Below are 18,064 nucleotides of genomic sequence, written 5' to 3' on the forward strand. Positions count from 1 at the left end.
TATACATAAGCCCCCAGTAAATATTTTAAATTATGTATATGTGTGTGTGTGTGTGTCTGGTTATGGGAGATCAGAACTAGTACCAGAATTCCTTGAGCTGGAGTTACATGTGGTTGTGAGCCACGTGCTATGGTGCTAGGAACTGAATTTAGGTCCTCTGCAAGAACAGAAAGTGCTTTAAAATAAGTCATCTCCCCGGCCCCCCCACCATTACTTCTCTTGGCCTCTGCCAGCCAATGCACACAGGTGGCATCCCTAAACAAATACACACATGTCTAAATAAAAATAAATCTTTTTAAAAAATGAAAATGATGGGATGGAGAGGTGACTCAGCAGTTAACACTGACTGCTCTTCCAGAGATCCCCAGCTCAATTTCCAGCACCCAGATAGCAGCTCACAACTGTCTGACTTTAGTTGCAGGGGATTGATACCCTCACTCAGACACACTTGCAGACAAAACATCAATGTACACAAAATGAAAATAAATAATTTTAAAATAGAATTGAATAGATGCAAAATTCACATTTTCTTTAAGAAACTTAGTTTTCAAGAGAAATAATTTGTCATTTTTTCATTTTAATACATATATATAAATAATAGCAGTATTTAATGTTGGTCAAGGTATGTTGTTATAATATATTATGAGGCACATTTTAGCCTTGCTTCATAGACAGGAAACTAGAGCTTTAAAACAGTTCCTAGATTTTCACAACTTGTACACACCAAAGCCAGGATTTAAGCTCAGAGTACTCTTAGCCACTTTATTCAAATTACTACACAATGAAGAACATTTGGAAATTGTAGAAGTTCATAAAGAAGGAAGTGGTATCAACCACAGTTCGGGTACTCTCAGCCTCTGTTGAAAGTTTAGGTGTGTTTCCTTCCAGTCTCCCAGAGGCTTTTCTGCTAATAGATGTCTGCTTTCTAAAAAGCCCTGGAACAGAGACAAACGACACCCATACTTCTAGGTCCCCATGAACTGCACTTCCTTACTGTGGTGTTTTTTCTCGTAGCCTTGGGTTTATGCCTTCCTGTCTACATGCACAGTTTTTGATAATATGGTAACCTTATGTATGTGTGGAATTTTGTATTCTTCACGATACTTCGGTGAGCTTTTCTCTTGCTAAATTCCATGCAGGTATATAATTTTTTTTTCCTGGCTGTCTAGAATTCGATTTCATAGCTTTACCACAAGTTAATCATTTTAATTAGGTGTTTAGGCTGCGTGTACTATGGCTGCAAGCCAGTAGTGTAAGTGGGGCAGGGCGACAGCCACCCCACTGCTGCTAATGAGTTCTGTTAATGCAGTTTCTCCAGGTATTAAACAGCTTGGAAATGTTAACGCCCTTCCCATTAGTTCTGAAGGACCCAGATGGTTTAACTCTGTTCCGTGCTTTGGACTGTCTTTCCTTAGGGTCTAAGCGCTCTTCCCACAGCAATGCTTACTTTTATGGCTTCTTCAAGAACAAGAGAATAGTTTTGTTTGACACTCTACTAGAAGAATACTCTGTACAAAACAAAGACAACCAGGAGGAGCCTGGCATGGAGCCCCGCAATGAAGGCGAAGGGGACAGTGAAGAAATAAGAGCTAAAGTGAAAGTGAGTTCTTTTGTCCTCAGACTCTGACTCAGTTCTTCCACAGTTTCTGTCTACAAGTGAAGGTCACAGGGCCACAAATAGAGATGCTATGGATCCTTCAAGTTCTGCTCTTTGGGGAATGATTACCTTTAGCACATGCTAAACTACCTTGCAAGCTTGCACACGATGTACATAATAGTGAAAGTTCTTATTTTTTTTAAATCATGTGTGAGTTCGAGGCCAGCCTGGTCTACAGAGAGAGTTCCAGAACAGGCTCCAAAGCTACAGAAAAACCCTGTCTCAAAAAACCAAAATTTAAACATGTAATAGCTTTACTTGTGTGTGTGTGTGTACGTGTGCACGCTGTGTGTACTATGTGTGCACACTATGCAAACATGGAAGTCAGAAGGACAAGTTGTAGGAGTTGTCTCCTGCTACTGTAGGCCCTGGGAATTGAAAATCAGTAGTCAGGATTGGTGACAGTTATGGGGTATCTACAGAGAAGACGACTCGGACACAGGTTTAAACCAATAAATGTCTTTGTTAACTGGCCAGCAACTAAACTGGGTGTAATCAGTATAGCCCCATTGTAGTCCCAAGTCTTTTTTAGGGTGAACTTTTTTTTTTTTTTTTAAGATTTATTTATTAGCCAGGCGGTGGTGGCGCACGCCTTTAATCCCAGCACTCGGAAGGCAGAGGCAGGCAGATCTCTGTGAGTTCGAGACCAGCCTGGTCTACAAGAGCTAGTTCCAGGACAGGCTCCCAAACCACAGAGAAACCCTGTCTCGAAAAACCAAAAAAAAAAAAAAAAGATTTATTTATTATGCATGTAGTGTTCTATGTGCATGTACACCTGCAGGCCAGAAGGGGGCACCAGATCTCATTATAAATGGTTGTGGTTGCTGATAATTGAACTCAGGACCTCCAGAAGAGCAGCCAATGCTCTTAACCTTTGAGCCATCTCTCTAGGCCCTTTGGGATAAACTTTTAAGCACAAAACCCATGCCTCAAGTTGACATGCTTTAGCTAACAAACATAGCCAGAAAGAAGCAAGACTACAGAAGCTAAAAAAGAAAGTTAGTACATTCAGAGACTTTCCCAGAACTATGGATTTTGGTGGATTAGGTCTTTGTTTTCATTTTGACTGGTGATGCTGCCTACATGCTGAGTTTTATGGCCTGAATGGAGTCAGTTGTACTAAGATCTGAGGGTCTGTTGAGCGTCACTTTTATCTGATGAGCCATCTCATTGGCCCATATTCCTTTTATGTTTATGATCAAAGAATTTCTGCAGGCAAAATAAGATGAACATTTACTTTTTGGTGTAATTGAGACATAGCAGTTACTAGGCTTTACTTTTTTTTTTTTTTTTTTTTTGGTTTTTCGAGACAGGGTTTCTCTGTGGTTTTGGAGCCTGTCCTGGAACTAGCTCTTGTAGACCAGGCTGGTCTCGAACTCACAGAGATCCGCCTGCCTCTGCCTCCCAAGTGCTGGGATTAAAGGCGTGCGCCACCACCGCCCGGCACTAGGCTTTACTTTGCAGTGGGCAGAGTTGACCTAGTCTGTCATTTAGTCACTGAGGTTCCTTGGGTGCATTTTAAGATTTATTCATGAAATATGTGCTCTGTACTGAACTGCTTTGCTTGGCATTAAATACAAAAGTAGTCTGGGTTGATAGTTCACGCCTTTAATCCCAGCACCCAGGAGGCAGAGGCGAGTGGTTTGAAGCTTAGACTGGTCTACAGAGTGAGTGACAGAACTGTCAAAAGTAGACAAAAGAGCTGGGTGGTGGTGTTGCACTCTTTTAATCCCAGTACTCTGGGTGTTAAAGGTCGGCCTGGTTTATAGAGAAAGTTTCAGGACAGCCGAGGTTGACTATGTGAAGAAATGCTGTTTCGAAAAAACAAGAAGAAGAATAACAACAAAAAGTAGGGGCTGGGAATGTGGGTCAGTTGATAAAGTACTTGCCTTGAACGCATAAGCCTAAATTCAATGCAAAGCACCAAGTAAACCAGACACGATGGCTCACACCTACAGTCCCAGTACTGTAGCTAAGGAGGCTAAGACAGGAGGGTCAGAAGTTCAAGGTCAGTCTGGCGTATATAAGGTACTGTCTCAAAATTGGAAAAAAAAAATGTTTTTGAAGTCTAATCTTTATAAATGTACAGTGTGAGGGGGGTGGTCAGACAAACATCCTTTGCTCTGGTTCTGGGAAGCTGAAGATACAAGATACAGAAGAGTAGACGAGAAGGCATTTCTTTTCCTTTTTATCTTGTGCGTATGTGTGCGCAGTTGTGTGAGTGATATGTACATGCCGTGGCTCGTGTCTAGGGGTCAGAGAGCAGTTTGTGGAAGCACTTCTCCCCTCCCACCAGGGGTCAGACTCGGGTCTCCAGACTCACTGGCAAGCACCTTTACCATCTCACTGGTCCAAGAACGCTTTTCCTGTTTTGTTGTTTGTTTGTTTGTTTGTTTTTGAGACAAGGTACATAGCCCTTGGTGTCCTGGGACTCACTATGTATGTAGACCAGGTTGGCTCAGAGATCACCTGTCTCCACCTCCCAAGTACTGGAATTAAAAGGAGTCTTAACCCCCCCCCAAAAAAAAAGTGTGTGCCATGCGCCCAGTCCCAAGAAAACTTCTGAGAGTCTAAAAGCATTGCTGGATGAGATCAGCTAATGCTGACTAGGAAGATTTAAAGTACTAAAATCAAATGGATGAGGGGGATAGCAAGAAATAGTAATCTTCAGAAACAGTCTCCAGTATTTATATGTGGGTGCCATGTGCCCTTGGTTTGGTGTCCTGTGAGATGATTTTAGATCTCTATTCCCTTACCAGCTTCATAACTGAGCAAATAAGTTAAGGTTTCCAAATGTCTAATCCTGGAGGCAGAGGAGAGGGTGGTAGGATTTCTCAACCTTGGCACTACTGGACTGGATAGTCTCTTGTGATCTTTGGCAGCATCAATGGCCTGTCCCCACTAGAGACCAGTGACACACTCAGTTATTACAACCAAAATGGCTCCCAGATATTATTAGATATTCTTGGGTGGGAGTGGAGCGGAGTCAGAATGGTGCAGGATCTCTCACGATTGGGAAATGTCTCTGTGGCTCTGAGTGTGTGGGTAAGTACATGTGCGTGCAGGGGTCAGAGGAGGCCAGAAAGGGCGTGTCCAGAGCTGGAGTTAGAGGCAGTCCTGAGCCACCTCACATGGGTGTTGGGAACCAAACCCAGAATCTCTGGAAGAGCAGAAAGCACTCTTAACTCCTAAACTATCTGTGTTCTATCAGATTTATTCATTTGTGTGTGTGTTTATGTATGTGCCGCGTGGATGAATGTGCACCACGTACATGCTTGGTGGAGGTCAGAAGAGGATATTAGACAGAGATCCTGTGGGGTTATGGGTGATTTTGAGACACCATGTGGGGGTTGGAAATCAAACCTGAACCTTCTGCAAGAGCAACAAATGCTCTTGTTTTTAACTGTTGCGCTAACACTCCAGCCTTTTTTTTTTTTTTTAAGTCAGAATCTTGTACAGCTGGGAAGATATCCCAGTGGGTAAGAGCATTTTTTTTCTACAAACTTGAGAACCTGAATTCGAATTCCTGGCACCCATATAAACAGCTGCTCATGGAGGTGTAGAGACAGGCAGACCCGAAGTGCTCACTTGCAGCCAAAACAGAACTTCCAGTTCAGTGAGAGACCCTGTCTCAAGGCTAAGGTGCATTCCTGCGCATTCCCGTGCCGTGCGTGCACCAAATGCATATGCACACACCCCACACATACCCAGAAGACGTGGCTTGCTGTGTGTGGTCCATACTGGCCTGGAACTTACAATGTTCAGGTTAGGTTGGGTCAAATTTGGGACCTTCCTGCTTCAGGCTTGAGTGTTGAGAACATAGGTATGAACTACCACAGTTAGCCTTTAATGTTTCCTTTAGGTGGAATTACCCACTTAGGTTTAACCACTGCCATAGAGTCAAAGCTGGGACAGGGCTTAAGGTCATTTCATAGGAAGGAGAACTGAAGGTGAGAAAGGGCAGCTCAGTGAGAGTTCACCTGAGAGGCCTGCAGGTTCAGCAGAGAGCCCGCTTAGGGGTGTCCAGGGCAGGGTATATGATGGTCATTTCCATACTAGCTAGTGATCCAGGGGTTGCGACAATGTAAGGAGAATGCAGGCCGTTAGTATCTTTGAAATCAGTTTTTATCTGGCTACAAACCCAGTTGGTAGAATACCTGCCTAGCACGCCATGGGCCTGCATTCAGTCCTCAGCAGTACAAAGTCAAAGAACAAATGCTGAGCGCCCTTGAAGTGTGGTGAAGGGGCTTGCTTGCCCTCTGATGGCTTCTTGAAGAACCTGTTTTAATTTCATCAGCTACCGTATATATACAGTATTTGTCATGGTACTTAGACCTCATTCCACCCTAACAAACCTGTGAGTAGACGTGCCAAGAAGCCCGTAGTTTGGGACATGCTGAGGTGTATGAGATACCCCTTGAATAGCCAAAGTAGAGTGGTTTTTGAAAATTGGAGGTTTGGGGTTTTCTTTGTTCTGTTGAGGTAGAATCTGATCTGATATAGCCCAAGTTGGCCTCAACTCTTCTTTTTTTTGGTTTTTTGAGACAGGGTTTCTCTGTGGCTTTGAAGTCTGTCCTGGAACTAGCTCTGTAGACCAGGCTAGTCTCGAACTCACAGAGATCCGCCTGCCTCTGCCTCCCGAGTGCTGGGATTAAAGGCGTGCGCCACCATTGCCCGGCTGGCCTCAACTCTTGATCCTCAACTTCAGTCTCCAGTCTGGGAGGTGCGTCCCTAACTGTACCCATCTTGTAATTGAAATATAACTGCAGATTCTAATAGGCAGGCAGGTTTCTGAAAAGAGGGTATGTGAACAGTGCAGATGGATTTATCAGATTGAAGAGGGTGTTTTGTTTTGTTTTGTTTTGTTTTGTTTTGAGACAGGATCTCAGGAAACCTAGGCTGGACGTTGACCTCCTGGGCTCTCAAGTGCTGGGGTTAGAATACCTTCCACTCCAACACATTTTGATTTCTCAGCTTCCTTTTCTTTATCTCTAAAGTAAAGATATTCCTCTCGTTGCCAGTGCAGTGTTGTTAAAGATCAAATGAGGCAAGGTCTGAGTTTTATTTTTTATTTTTTCAAATAATTAAAGTATCTTTTTATTTGACATTCATATGTATGCATGCATACTTCACAGATAACTGGCTTTTTGTAGTTGTGTAAACAGATATAAGAGCCGTGATCTAATTTTTTCTTTTTTAAATTTTTATTGAGCTATATATTTTTCTCTGCTCCCCTTCTTTCCTCCGCCCTCCCCTACTGCCCTCTCCCATGGTCCCCATGCTCCCAATGTACTCAGGAGATCTTGTCTTTTTCTACTCCCATGTAGATTAGATAAGGTCCGAGTTTTATGGGAAGGAGTGTGCTATATACATGGTGTGGTATTTGTCTATATTCTTTCATGTGACATTAATGTGGAAGGAAAGAAAATGCAGTTCTTTCTAACATTTCACTGCGAATCATTGCGCCTCCTTTTGGTGGCAAGTCACCCTTCTATTTGCATTTCCCATTGATAAGGCTTTGAATGTGACTCCCACCCATGCTGTGTGTCATCCTGACCCCATCCCGTGCTGGGAAGTGAACCAAGGTGAACAACACGTGTAAGGCATATATTCTCAGCCCAGCTGTGTTCCTTATTACACTATCATGTCTTTTGTTTTTGGTTTTGTTTTTGTTTTTGAGATGGGGTCTCTACGTAGCCCTGGCTGTCCTGAAACTCCCTATGTAGACCAGGCTGGCCTCAAACTCACATTGATCCATCTGCTTTTCTGCCTCTGTCTACCAAGTGTTATGATTAAAGGTATGCACCACTATTCCAAGCCTCTACTGTTCTTTTGCTTTTCAAGACAGGGTTTCTCTGTGTAACAGTCCTAGCTGTCATGGAACTCACTTTGTAGACCAGGCTGGCCTCAAACTCAAGAGATCCGCCTGCTTCTGCTACCCAAGTGCTGGGATTAAAGGCTGCACCACTGCCCCCACTGTTTCCCTATTTGTACAGCTCATGCTTATTTGTATTCTGAATCTGATAATCCCATTGTACCAATTTTTATGGCTCTAATGCTGCTCTTTATTATGTCCCACTTACTGTGACTTGTTTTCTGAAGTATTTGCTGATTTTCACTATAATTTATCACTTTTTTTTAACTATATGCGTGTGTGTGTTTGACCTGCATGTCTATATGTGCACCACGTGCATGCCAGGTGCCTGAGGATGCCAGAAGATGGCATCAGTTCCTCTGGAACTGGAATTACAGACAGTTGTGAGCTACCATGGGGGTGCCAGACATGGAACCCCAGTCCTCGGGAAGAGCAGCCATCTCTCCAGCCTGTTGCATTAAACTTAATCTTGAAGGACCCTGAGGTTTTTATGGAGCACGGGCCTGGTGAAAATTTGCATTTGTCTGTCCTAGTACACTCAGACACACGCACACTTACGTGTACACACACACACCAGCTGCTCCTTTTTGTTTCTGTTTTCTTTTCAGAGATCATGTTACTTGAATATTAGATTTCTGTTTTTTTTTTTTTTCTTGTTTTAACTGAGTTCAGTTATTGTTGTATATGTGACATGTAAGGGTGGGGTGTCCATGTGCCTGGGCATACATGTGGCGGTCAAGGAACCACTTTCAGGATTCGATCCTCTCCCACCATATGAGTCCTAAGGATCAGGCTCAGGCCATCAGCCTTGGTAGCAGGCACCTTTATATGTTGAGCCAACTTTTCGTAATTTTATGTTTGTTGACATAAGCACCTTTGCCCACTGAGCCATTTCTCTGGTCTCTTGGGTCTTATTCTAGCCTACTTCCTCTTTCTCTCCAGCTCCAGGGGTGCTTGTTGTTGTTCTCCATGTCCTTTGAAAGTTCACCAGTGTAGTCAGATCCCTCTCCGTACGCTCCACTGCTGCCTTGAGACTCAGCTTTGTCTGCTTAATGTGCTGCTATTTGCCGCTCCACTTTCCTGCCCCCACATTCCTGGTTTCACCCTTCCTGTTTCTCCTGTGTTCCTTGCATTATCTTATAACCTAAATCAGTTTTTATTTTTCTGATTTTTGGTAGTGCTGGGGATTAGAACCAGGGCCTTGTGCATATTAGGCAACAAGCTTTGTATCACCTAGCCCTGAGGATCTATTTTTAAACAGCTGTTACTGGTATATTTTTAAGTCATAACTGAGATGTGCATATTTGTAGACATTTGGAAAATAGGAAGGATGTCAAGCAGTCAGGTCACTGCAGTCTGTCATATGCAGTTGACTGCTCCTGACACCGTGCTTCCCGTCAGCGTTCCCAGTGACTGTGTGCATGACAGTTACTTGTTCATGCTCATCATAAGGAGTTTCCACTTCAGAGCAAACTTGAGGATGAAGTGTCTAATGGGTTTAGGATGTGGCTATCAAATGGTTTCATTATGGCTTATTAACTCTTTACTTACTGATAAAGATTTATGCTTTTCCAATTTTTTGTTCTCCCTTAGTGAAGTTGGATGCTGTTTTGTTTATAGTTCTGTCTTTGGGGTGCATGTAGTGAAATGTCGTGTTAAGCAAAGTTCTATACTGAAATCTGTTATTTACGTTACAATTAATGAAGGGACATTACTGGATCAAGGCTAAAGATAGAAACGAATTAAAGGTTATTAATAGGTTATTTTCTCTCTTTTTTTTTTGATTCAGAATAAGAAACAAGGATGTAAAAATGAGGAGGTGTTGGCTGTACTTGGCCATGAACTGGGACACTGGAAGTTGGGACACACAATAAAAAATATCATTATTAGTCAGGTAAGTTCGGAGTGATGGTTGTATTTTGTTTTGTTTTCTTTAAGTCAGGGTTTCAAGTAGCCAGAGATGACCTTGAACTGAGCTCCACTTGCCTTCACTCCCGTGCTCTGGGATTCCAGCTGAGCACTCTGGCTCATACGTGCCTTGTTATAAAGGCAGAATTAGAATGGCAGAAGTGAATGTGGTGGTGCCCACCTGTAATCTAAGGCACTCAGGACTCCTAGGCGGAAAGATCTACGCTCAAGGGGCTGGTGAAATGGCTTTCAGTTAAAGGTGCTTGCTGCCAAGCCTAAGTTTAACCCCAAGACTCACACGGTGGAAGGGAGAACCAGCTTCCTCAAGTTGTCCTCTGACCTCCACACTTGCAATGTGATATGTGCTCTTTCTTGTACACACACGTCTGATAAACAAAACTAATAAATTAAAATTTTTAGAAGCCAAATGCTGTCCTGAGCTATAGAGCAGCTTCCAGGCCAAATTGAGCTACATATTGAGACTTGATCTTAAAAAGAAAAGCTAAGTAAGTAAATAAAGTATAACAGACCTGAGACATTATATAGTAATGGGGACAAGGCATTCATCAAGCCAGGAGTGATGGCACAGACTTGTAATCCTACCATTCAAGAGGCTGCTGAGGCAGGAGGATCTCAATTTTGAGGCCAAGCTGCCTGACTTCTCATGGTGATTCCAAGTTTATATGTGAGACCTGAGGCAATTCCTTAATTTGTCTCTGCCTCCATCTCTTCGTTGAATAATACAGCATAGGGCTGGTTAGGAATTAAATGTATCCATGTACTGGCAGAGTTTGGAAGTGTACTGAGCATGGTGGGAGCATGTTAAATACAAACTAGTGTTTACTACTGTCAGTCACTTCCAGAATTGCTCGGATACTTGAGCTGTGAGGGTGCACAGTAGAATGCTTTTCTAAAGTTGTGAGACGCTCAGTGCAAAGGTGCGTGCCGTCAAGGGACGGTGCTAGACTGATTCCTGGACTCACCCAGTGGCGGAAGAGAACTGACTCCTGAAGGTTGTCCTGACCCCCACATGCTTGTCTGCATGCTGCCACAAAACCTCATACACGCTATACAAAAATAAATAAATCATACGTGTAAAATACAGATACTGTATTTCTACTTTTAAAAGGTATTTTAGAAGAATCTATTTTTTAAAAAGATTTATTTTCATGGTGATCATGCATAGGGATGTGTGTCTGCAGTGAGTATGTGTACTTGAGTGCAGATGCCCACAGAGGCCAGAGGCCTCCCATATCAGTCATCAATCAAGAAAATGCCCTGCAGGTTTACCTCCAGGCCATCTGGTGGGGTCACTTTCTCACGGGAGGTTCCTCTTCCCAGATATGCCAGGGTTTGTGTCAGGTTGATGAAGATCAACTGGCACATCCTGTCTCCCAGGAAACGGCACCAAACCAAAGTCAACTCAAAGCCTTTCCTCATTTCAAAGTAATTATATATTCACCAAAAATTGCAGAAAGCAATTCCAGTAACCACTCCTCCTCAGGGTGTTGCTAGTTCCTCTAAACTAGTGGTTCTCAGCTTGTGGATCACAGCCGCTCTGGGGCTGAGCCGCCCTTTCACAGGGTCACCTAAGACTATCAGAAACACAGACATTTACATAACAATTCATATTGGTAACAAAATTATGAAGTAGCAATGAAAATAATTTTATGATTGGGGGTTACCACAACACGAGCTGTAGGAAAGGGTCACAACATTAGGAAGGTTGAAAACCGTTGTTCCAAATGAAGTGAAGATGTTCTCAAGCTCTGGCTGAAATAGCAGCTAGCTGTCTGTGTTGGCTTGTTCTGAGTACATACAGCCTTAACTGATCGTGTGTGTGTGTGTGTGTGTGTGTGTGTGTGTGTGTGTGTGTGTGTGTGTGCTTTAAGATAAAATCTCATTCTGTAGGATGAGATTTCAACTTGTAATCATCCTGCCTCCCAAGCATTAGAGTTACAGGCTTTTCCCATCACGCTGAGTCTTGGATGGGTCTCTGTTCCAGAACCAGTGGGTTCTGGGCTGTGCGGACTTCTGTGGGAAGACTGGTGAGCCTGGTTTTCCTGCTGCCACAAGTTGATAGTCGAAACTTAGTTCCTTAGCTTGAAGCTGTACTATACAAACACAGATTCTAATTCTAACTCAGTGCTTGATCTGTAAGGAAAATCACTGCCCCTTCTGTAAAGGGATGGGTGTGGTGGGATCAGCCCTACCCGCAAGGCAGTGGACTGGTCCCTGAGGACACATTGGGAAGTCCTAGAGTAACTGTGGAAGCAGGCTAACCTCACTCTAGTATGTTCCGAGGCCCCTGGTCATCCAACCAAACTATCATCTGCCCACTGTCAGCAAATTATTGTGTATTTTCATCTCCTTCTCCTCCATAGCCAGTTAGATGTGTTATTTAAAGTTCTCTTCATTGTGGCGATGCACACCTTTAATCGTAGCACTCAGGAGGCAGAGGCCGGCGGATCTCTGAGTTCAAAGCCAGCCTGGTCTACAAAGCTAGTTCCTGTAGCCAGGGCTACACAGCCTTAGGAAGGTTGAGAACCACTACCATAGGGGGGTTGCTTGCTCTTCATGGCTTGCTCAGCCTACAACCCAGGACCACCTGCCCAAAAGTGGCACCACCCACAGTGAGATAAGCCCTCTCCCATTGATTAATAAGACAATGCACACAGCCTGCTTAGCGGCATAGTAACCAGTAGTATTATGTCCTCTTTTCTAGATAAATTCTTTCCTGTGTTTCTTCTTGTTTGGTGTGTTAATTGGTCAAAAGGTACTTTTTGCTGCCTTTGGTTTTTATGACAGCCAACCCACTCTGATCGGACTCTTGATCATCTTTCAGTTTATTTTCTCACCCTACAATGAGGTAATGTATGCTTTTTTAAATTACTACATATGTGTTTTTGCCTGTTTCAAATCTGAATTCTTTAGGGTAGTGTGAAAATATATCAACAAAGCCATAGAAGCTTCTAGTTCCTCACTGTATATTATAAAGTATACCGGACAGTATAAAAGCAGCAGAGAAATCCAAGTCTAAATAGTGAAGTAGAGAGTTGGAGCTTAGCAGTGGAAGCCTTGATACATATCCCTCCGAGCTCCAGTAACTGGAGGTCACCTGCTATGCCGTGTGCTAGGCCGTGTGCTCACGGCGTGGGTGAAAACCTGTGTGAGAGGACAAAATGGATGGAACTGAGGAGGCAGCTAGACGAGAAGGAGCTGTGTGTTCCTCTGATTGTTCACAGGAACTTTACTAGACGAGAAGGAGCTGTGTGTTCCTCTGATTGTTCACAGGAACTTTACTAGACGAGAAGGAGCTGTGTGTTCCTCTGATTGTTCACAGGAACTTTACTAGACGAGAAGGAGCTGTGTGTTCCTCTGATTGTTCACAGGAACTTTACTAGACGAGAAGGAGCTGTGTGTTCCTCTGATTGTTCACAGGAACTTTACTAGACGAGAAGGAGCTGTGTGTTCCTCTGATTGTTCACAGGAACTTTACTAGACGAGAAGGAGCTGTGTGTTACTCTGATTGTTCACAGGAACTTTACTAGACTAGAAGGAGCTGTGTGTTCCTCTGATTGTTCACAGGAACTTTACTAGACGAGAAGGAGCTGTGTGTTCCTCTGATTGTTCACAGGAACTTTACTAGACGAGAAGGAGCTGTGTGTTACTCTGATTGTTCACAGGAACTTTAGGGTCCTCTCCAGGACCCACGAAACCACAAGTGAGGTTAGGAAGCCATCGCCAGCAGATTCTGCATGTGTGATACAACGCCGGTTAAGGAGACTGCACTTCAGAGCAGAATCTCATGGCCTTTGATAAGGCTTCCAGATGAAACCAGGAAATATCGGTGATCTTGAGGAACCTCCATGCATCCTTGAGATGGGTCCTAGGGTAGAGGTTATCAAACCAACTAGGTGAATTCTAGTTCTCCACTTAGGAAAGCATTCAGGGTGGGGGTGGGGCATGCCATGAAAGAAAAATGGAGAGAAATAGCTGTAAAGTGTCCACACAAGCTATATAAATTTTGAGAGAACATGTATTTATTATTTCCAAATTATAAACATTAACCTGTTGTTTTTGTTTCTAAGATTTACTTTTATTATTTTTAACTATGTGTGTGATGTTTGTGGCACGGGCATGTGAATGCAGGTGCCGGCAGAGGCCAGAGTCGGTGGATGCTCCTGGAGCTGTAAGCTGTCTGACATTGTTGCTGGGAATCCAGCCCGATTCCCCCGGAAGATCAGTACATCTGTTGAATGCTGGGCCATCTCTCTAGCCCTAGGCATTAAATTTCTCTGTGTAGCCCTGGCTGTCCTAGAGCTCACTCTGTAGACCAGCCTGGCCTCCAACTCGGAGATCTACCTGCCTCAGTTTCCCAAGTGCTGTTGCAAAGACTTTTTAATCCCTCAGAGTTTATAGTTTTCCATTAAAAAATTTCCCTTTCATAATGGTCTTTAAAAACTGTGAACTTGGAGAGATGGCTCAGAGGTTAAGAGCACTGACTGCTCTTCCAAAGGTCCTGAGTTCAATTCCCAGCAACCACATGGTGGCTCACAGCCATCTATAATAAGATCTGGTGCCCTCTTCTGGCATGCAAGCATACGTGGAAGGAATGTTGTATACATAATAAATAAATAAATCTTTAAAAAAATAACTGAACTTAAACTTACTCTGGAGATATTGTCATAGCCACTTTTTTTTTTTTTTGAGGTAAAATCTTGCTAGCTCAGAGAGGCTGAATAGCAGGTAGCTAACCTGCTCTCCTCACTCAAATCTCCTGAAAAACAGGGTGACCTTCTGCTCAGCCCCCAATTAAGAACCCCAGCTACACATGGTTCCCCTACCGTTTCCTGATCCCCAGGTTAATTTTATTTAATCAGACAAATGTGATGCATCTTTGCATCATTAACAAAAGCAGCAGAAACAAATGTAACACCTTTACACAGTTAAAATAATATTAATTTTCCACAACTTCAGTTTTGACTCAGGAAGCTGAAGGGGGAGGAGCATGAGTGTAAGGCCAGCTACATAGACCAAATTTTGTTAACAAAACAAAATTTGAAACTATTGTCAGAGGTTCTGTCATATGCTTGAGAATAATCTCAGTGAAGACGTACTAAAGATAGATAAATGATTAAGAATATGATGATCCTCTGTGGGGCTAGAGAGTTGGCTTAGTGGTTAAGAGCACTTGCTACCCTTGCAGAGGACCCACGTGATGACTCAGCCATCCGTAACTCCAGTTAGTTCAAAGGGATCTTGAAGTCTGACCTCTTTGGGCACTAGGCAAAACACAAGCACAAAATAAATATTTGAAAAAGAACATCCGGCCGGGCGGTGGTGGCGCACGCCTTTAATCCCAGCACTCGGGAGGCAGAGGCAGGCGGATCTCTGTGAGTTCGAGACCAGCCTGGTCTACAAGAGCTAGTTCCAGGACAGGCTCCAAAACCACAGAGAAACCCTGTCTCGAAAAACCAAAAAAAAGAAAAAAAAGAAAAAGAACATCCGGATGTAGTAGTGGATTCCTGTAATCCCAGCACTGGGATGTGGGGGCAGAAGATGAGGAGTTTGAGGTCAGCCTGGGTTATGTAAAACCCTGCCTCAGAGAAACAAGGAAAAAGGTATATTATTGACAGGACGTGAGCATAGAACTGACTGGGAACGCCAGGCTGTGCTGGCTTTGAGTCTCCCTTAGTTAAGCACTAACCTCCCAGCCCTATGGCCCTCTGGGCTTCACCTACTGACCTGTACAGTAGAAGTTGAGACGTTCTTCAAGGGTGAAGCCTGGCACCCGGCACATTCTCAAGAGCTCCATTGTAATAAGGATGTATACATTTCTGGTCTGTTTGCTTGGGGTGGGGGAAGCTCAGTTTGACAACCCCACCCCACCCATCCTTGAATCCTTAAGTCATAGTCTCGTAGTAGGTTTGGGTTGCCTTTCTCACGTCCTGACCAGCCTTCCTCCACAGCCTGGCTCATGAAGACTTCCCTGTCAATAAAGGTGCCAGGCGGCTAAACCCTTTTCCTTTCTCCTGCAGGTTCTGTCTTTCTGCCTAACAGTCCTGAGCCGCAGATTTGAGTTTCAGGCCGATGCTTTTGCCAAGAAACTTGGGATGGCTAAAGACTTATATTCTGCTTTGATCAAGCTGAACAAAGATAACCTGGGGTTCCCCGTTTCTGACTGGCTGTTTTCAACGTGGCACTACTCGCACCCCCCACTGCTAGAGAGGCTTCAGGCTTTGAAAGACAAAAAACAAGACTGAGCCACTCAGCGACTGGACACACTTCCAATTATTTCAGTCCTGGCAGCATGTTCCAGCTCTTGATGTTTTTAATTTTTTAAGAAAAATGATTAAGTACATAAAAGTCCAGATTTAAATACATTTACAATCTCATTTCAAAAATGATTTTAATAATCCATTTCTTAAAACACTGGATAATAAATTGAGGTTTAATATTTTTCAAGCATAGTCTTATCTAACATCTGGTGTAGCACCAATTGTACAATTATTTAAGGCAGTGCACAACTCGTTTATTTCCTCACTATGTGAATCTGCATAGAGGGTTTTCAGGTTATGTGTTTAAAGGGGGACGCCACCTCCAGGTACTTTCTGCAAGACAGAAATTGTGGTCCCAAATCATTGTGCTTGTACCTACATGAAATTTGTGTTTACCTTCATGCTGTTCTGATTTAACCTGGCCAATCAGTGTTTTAAATGAGAAAGAAAAGTAAAACTTAATGAGGCTAATGTTACTGAAATGGAAGTTGTTAGTCTGTGCTGTGCCGCTGCAGGCACAGACTTTCTGTTCTGTTAGTCTGTGCTGTGCCGCTGCAGGCACAGGCTTTCTGTTCTGTTAGTCTGTGCTGTGCTGCTGCAGGCACAGGCTTTCTGTTCTTTTAGTCTGTGCTGTGCCACTGCAGGCACAGGCTTTCTGTTCTTTCTGGCCACACACCAGTCGAGAATTCTCTCCCTCTTCCTCCCTCCCCACTTCTCCCTCCTTCCTCCTTCTTTTCCTCCTTTTCTCCTTCCCTTCCTCTCTTCCTTAACTTTTTGAGATAAGGTCTCACTCCAGCCCCTGTTAGCCCCAGACTTATTCTTCCTCCTTTCTCTGACTTCCAAATGCTGGGGTTGCAGGTGTGAGCCACCACACCCAGCTTAGGAATTAATAGTACTTGAAATTAGAAATCTTTTAAATCACTGAGTTTGGGTTCACTTTTAAGAAAGTCTTAATTTTGAGCCAGGCTTGATAGCACTTACCTCTAATCCCAGCGCTTGAGGCAGAGGCCATTCAGGGCTCTGTAGTGAGACCCTGTCTGAAAGAGAGAGAGAAGAGAAGGTTGGTCTCAGTTCTTAACTTTTCCTCCCACCTGGCCTTGTTAGAGGTAAACTAGCTTTTTCTCGTTTTTCCCCAGCAGATAATAGTACACACCCTTTCACTAACAGACGTCGCTGTACTGTACACATTTCCCAGTGTTAAATGTGGCAGGAGATGAGAAAAAGAGGAGATGACATTTGAAAAGACGTAAGGGGGAACTAGACATGATTCTCTATTACAGGAAAGAAGTTTCCTGTCTTTTTCGAGGACAGATGTCTGCTTTCGTTTTCGTATTTTTTTTTTTTATTCACAAGTTATAATTATACCAGATTCCATTTTTTTAAATTATAATTCTTGGTAGGCAGGCAGATGTTTCCTTTTAGAGACAGCATCATTAAAGATCTCCAGTGGTAAAGGTGTGTGCTTGACCACTTAGGACGTCTGACTGTGTCCTGAGTGTGAACCATGCTGCTCCTGCCACTCCACTCACCGTGGTGCACACCTCCTGGGCATTTCTCCATAGCCGAATGACCACACGAGGACTGGCTTGTGCCCTGCTGACGTGTGAGTGGTGCCCTCACACGGACCATCATGGCCTCCGAGCTCCAATTCAGTCCCGCATTGTCTGATTCCTACAGCTAAGCAGAGAGGCCCAAGGTTTCTCTCCAGCATTCTTTCCTATGACTTCACGCTCAGATAATTGCCTTTCCTTCCTTCTGTGCCTTTAAATACACATTTCAGTTCTGCACAAGTGAGACATTAAAAATTGCCAATGCAGATTTACATCCTGGTGTTGGGTTTTGTGTTGTGATTTGTGCGTCATGTTTCCCAGATGTGTTGGTCACCTACAGGCACGGTGCTGTCATGGATCCCGTGAACAGCCCTGAGCCTGAGTGACACCACTGCCATTCATGGCCGCCTCCTGTTCTTTCCAGCACACACGTCGCCAGTTCTTGCTGGCATTCCCTCAGAAGCAGCTTTGGAATTATTTCTTCTTCATTGCTACAACCTCAGATTGTCTTGGGCTTGCTTTTTACTGTTCCGGCCACCCTTTGGACCTCTCTCTCATCCAGATCAATCAGGAGATACCCAAGTCTTCTAAAGCCCAATAAACCAGCATTGCCTATACCAGTGAACAGATAACTGCCCTGTCTGGGCCGCAGAGCTCGCCTCTGATCCTCAAGTCTAGGTAACAGTGAGCAAGATGCCCTAGCCCCTCCCTCCTGTAGTTTTTCTTTCTGCCCATAGAAGAAATACATTTGTCAAGTTGTTAAAGAGAAACTCCTTGAGATACAGTCTCCTGT

At 43.7% G+C, this 18,064-nt stretch overlaps 1 protein-coding gene across 1 annotated transcript in view; it reads left to right on the forward strand.

The window, feature by feature from the left end:
• The window catches only part of Zmpste24 (zinc metallopeptidase STE24), a 33,496-nt gene extending 17,670 nt beyond the window's left edge, over window positions 1–15,826 (forward strand). The window contains exons 7-10 of the mRNA XM_057785180.1: window positions 1,416–1,600; window positions 9,322–9,426; window positions 12,166–12,309; window positions 15,482–15,826. Coding sequence (XP_057641163.1) covers window positions 1,416–1,600; window positions 9,322–9,426; window positions 12,166–12,309; window positions 15,482–15,706 — 659 coding nt within the window. The 3' untranslated portion in view covers window positions 15,707–15,826. The remainder of the gene's footprint in view (window positions 1–1,415; window positions 1,601–9,321; window positions 9,427–12,165; window positions 12,310–15,481) is intronic.
• Window positions 15,827–18,064: the final 2,238 nt, after the last annotated feature.

The sequence above is a fragment of the Chionomys nivalis genome, chromosome 11 (assembly GCF_950005125.1).
Source record: "Chionomys nivalis chromosome 11, mChiNiv1.1, whole genome shotgun sequence".
NCBI classification, from domain to species: Eukaryota; Metazoa; Chordata; class Mammalia; order Rodentia; family Cricetidae; genus Chionomys; species Chionomys nivalis.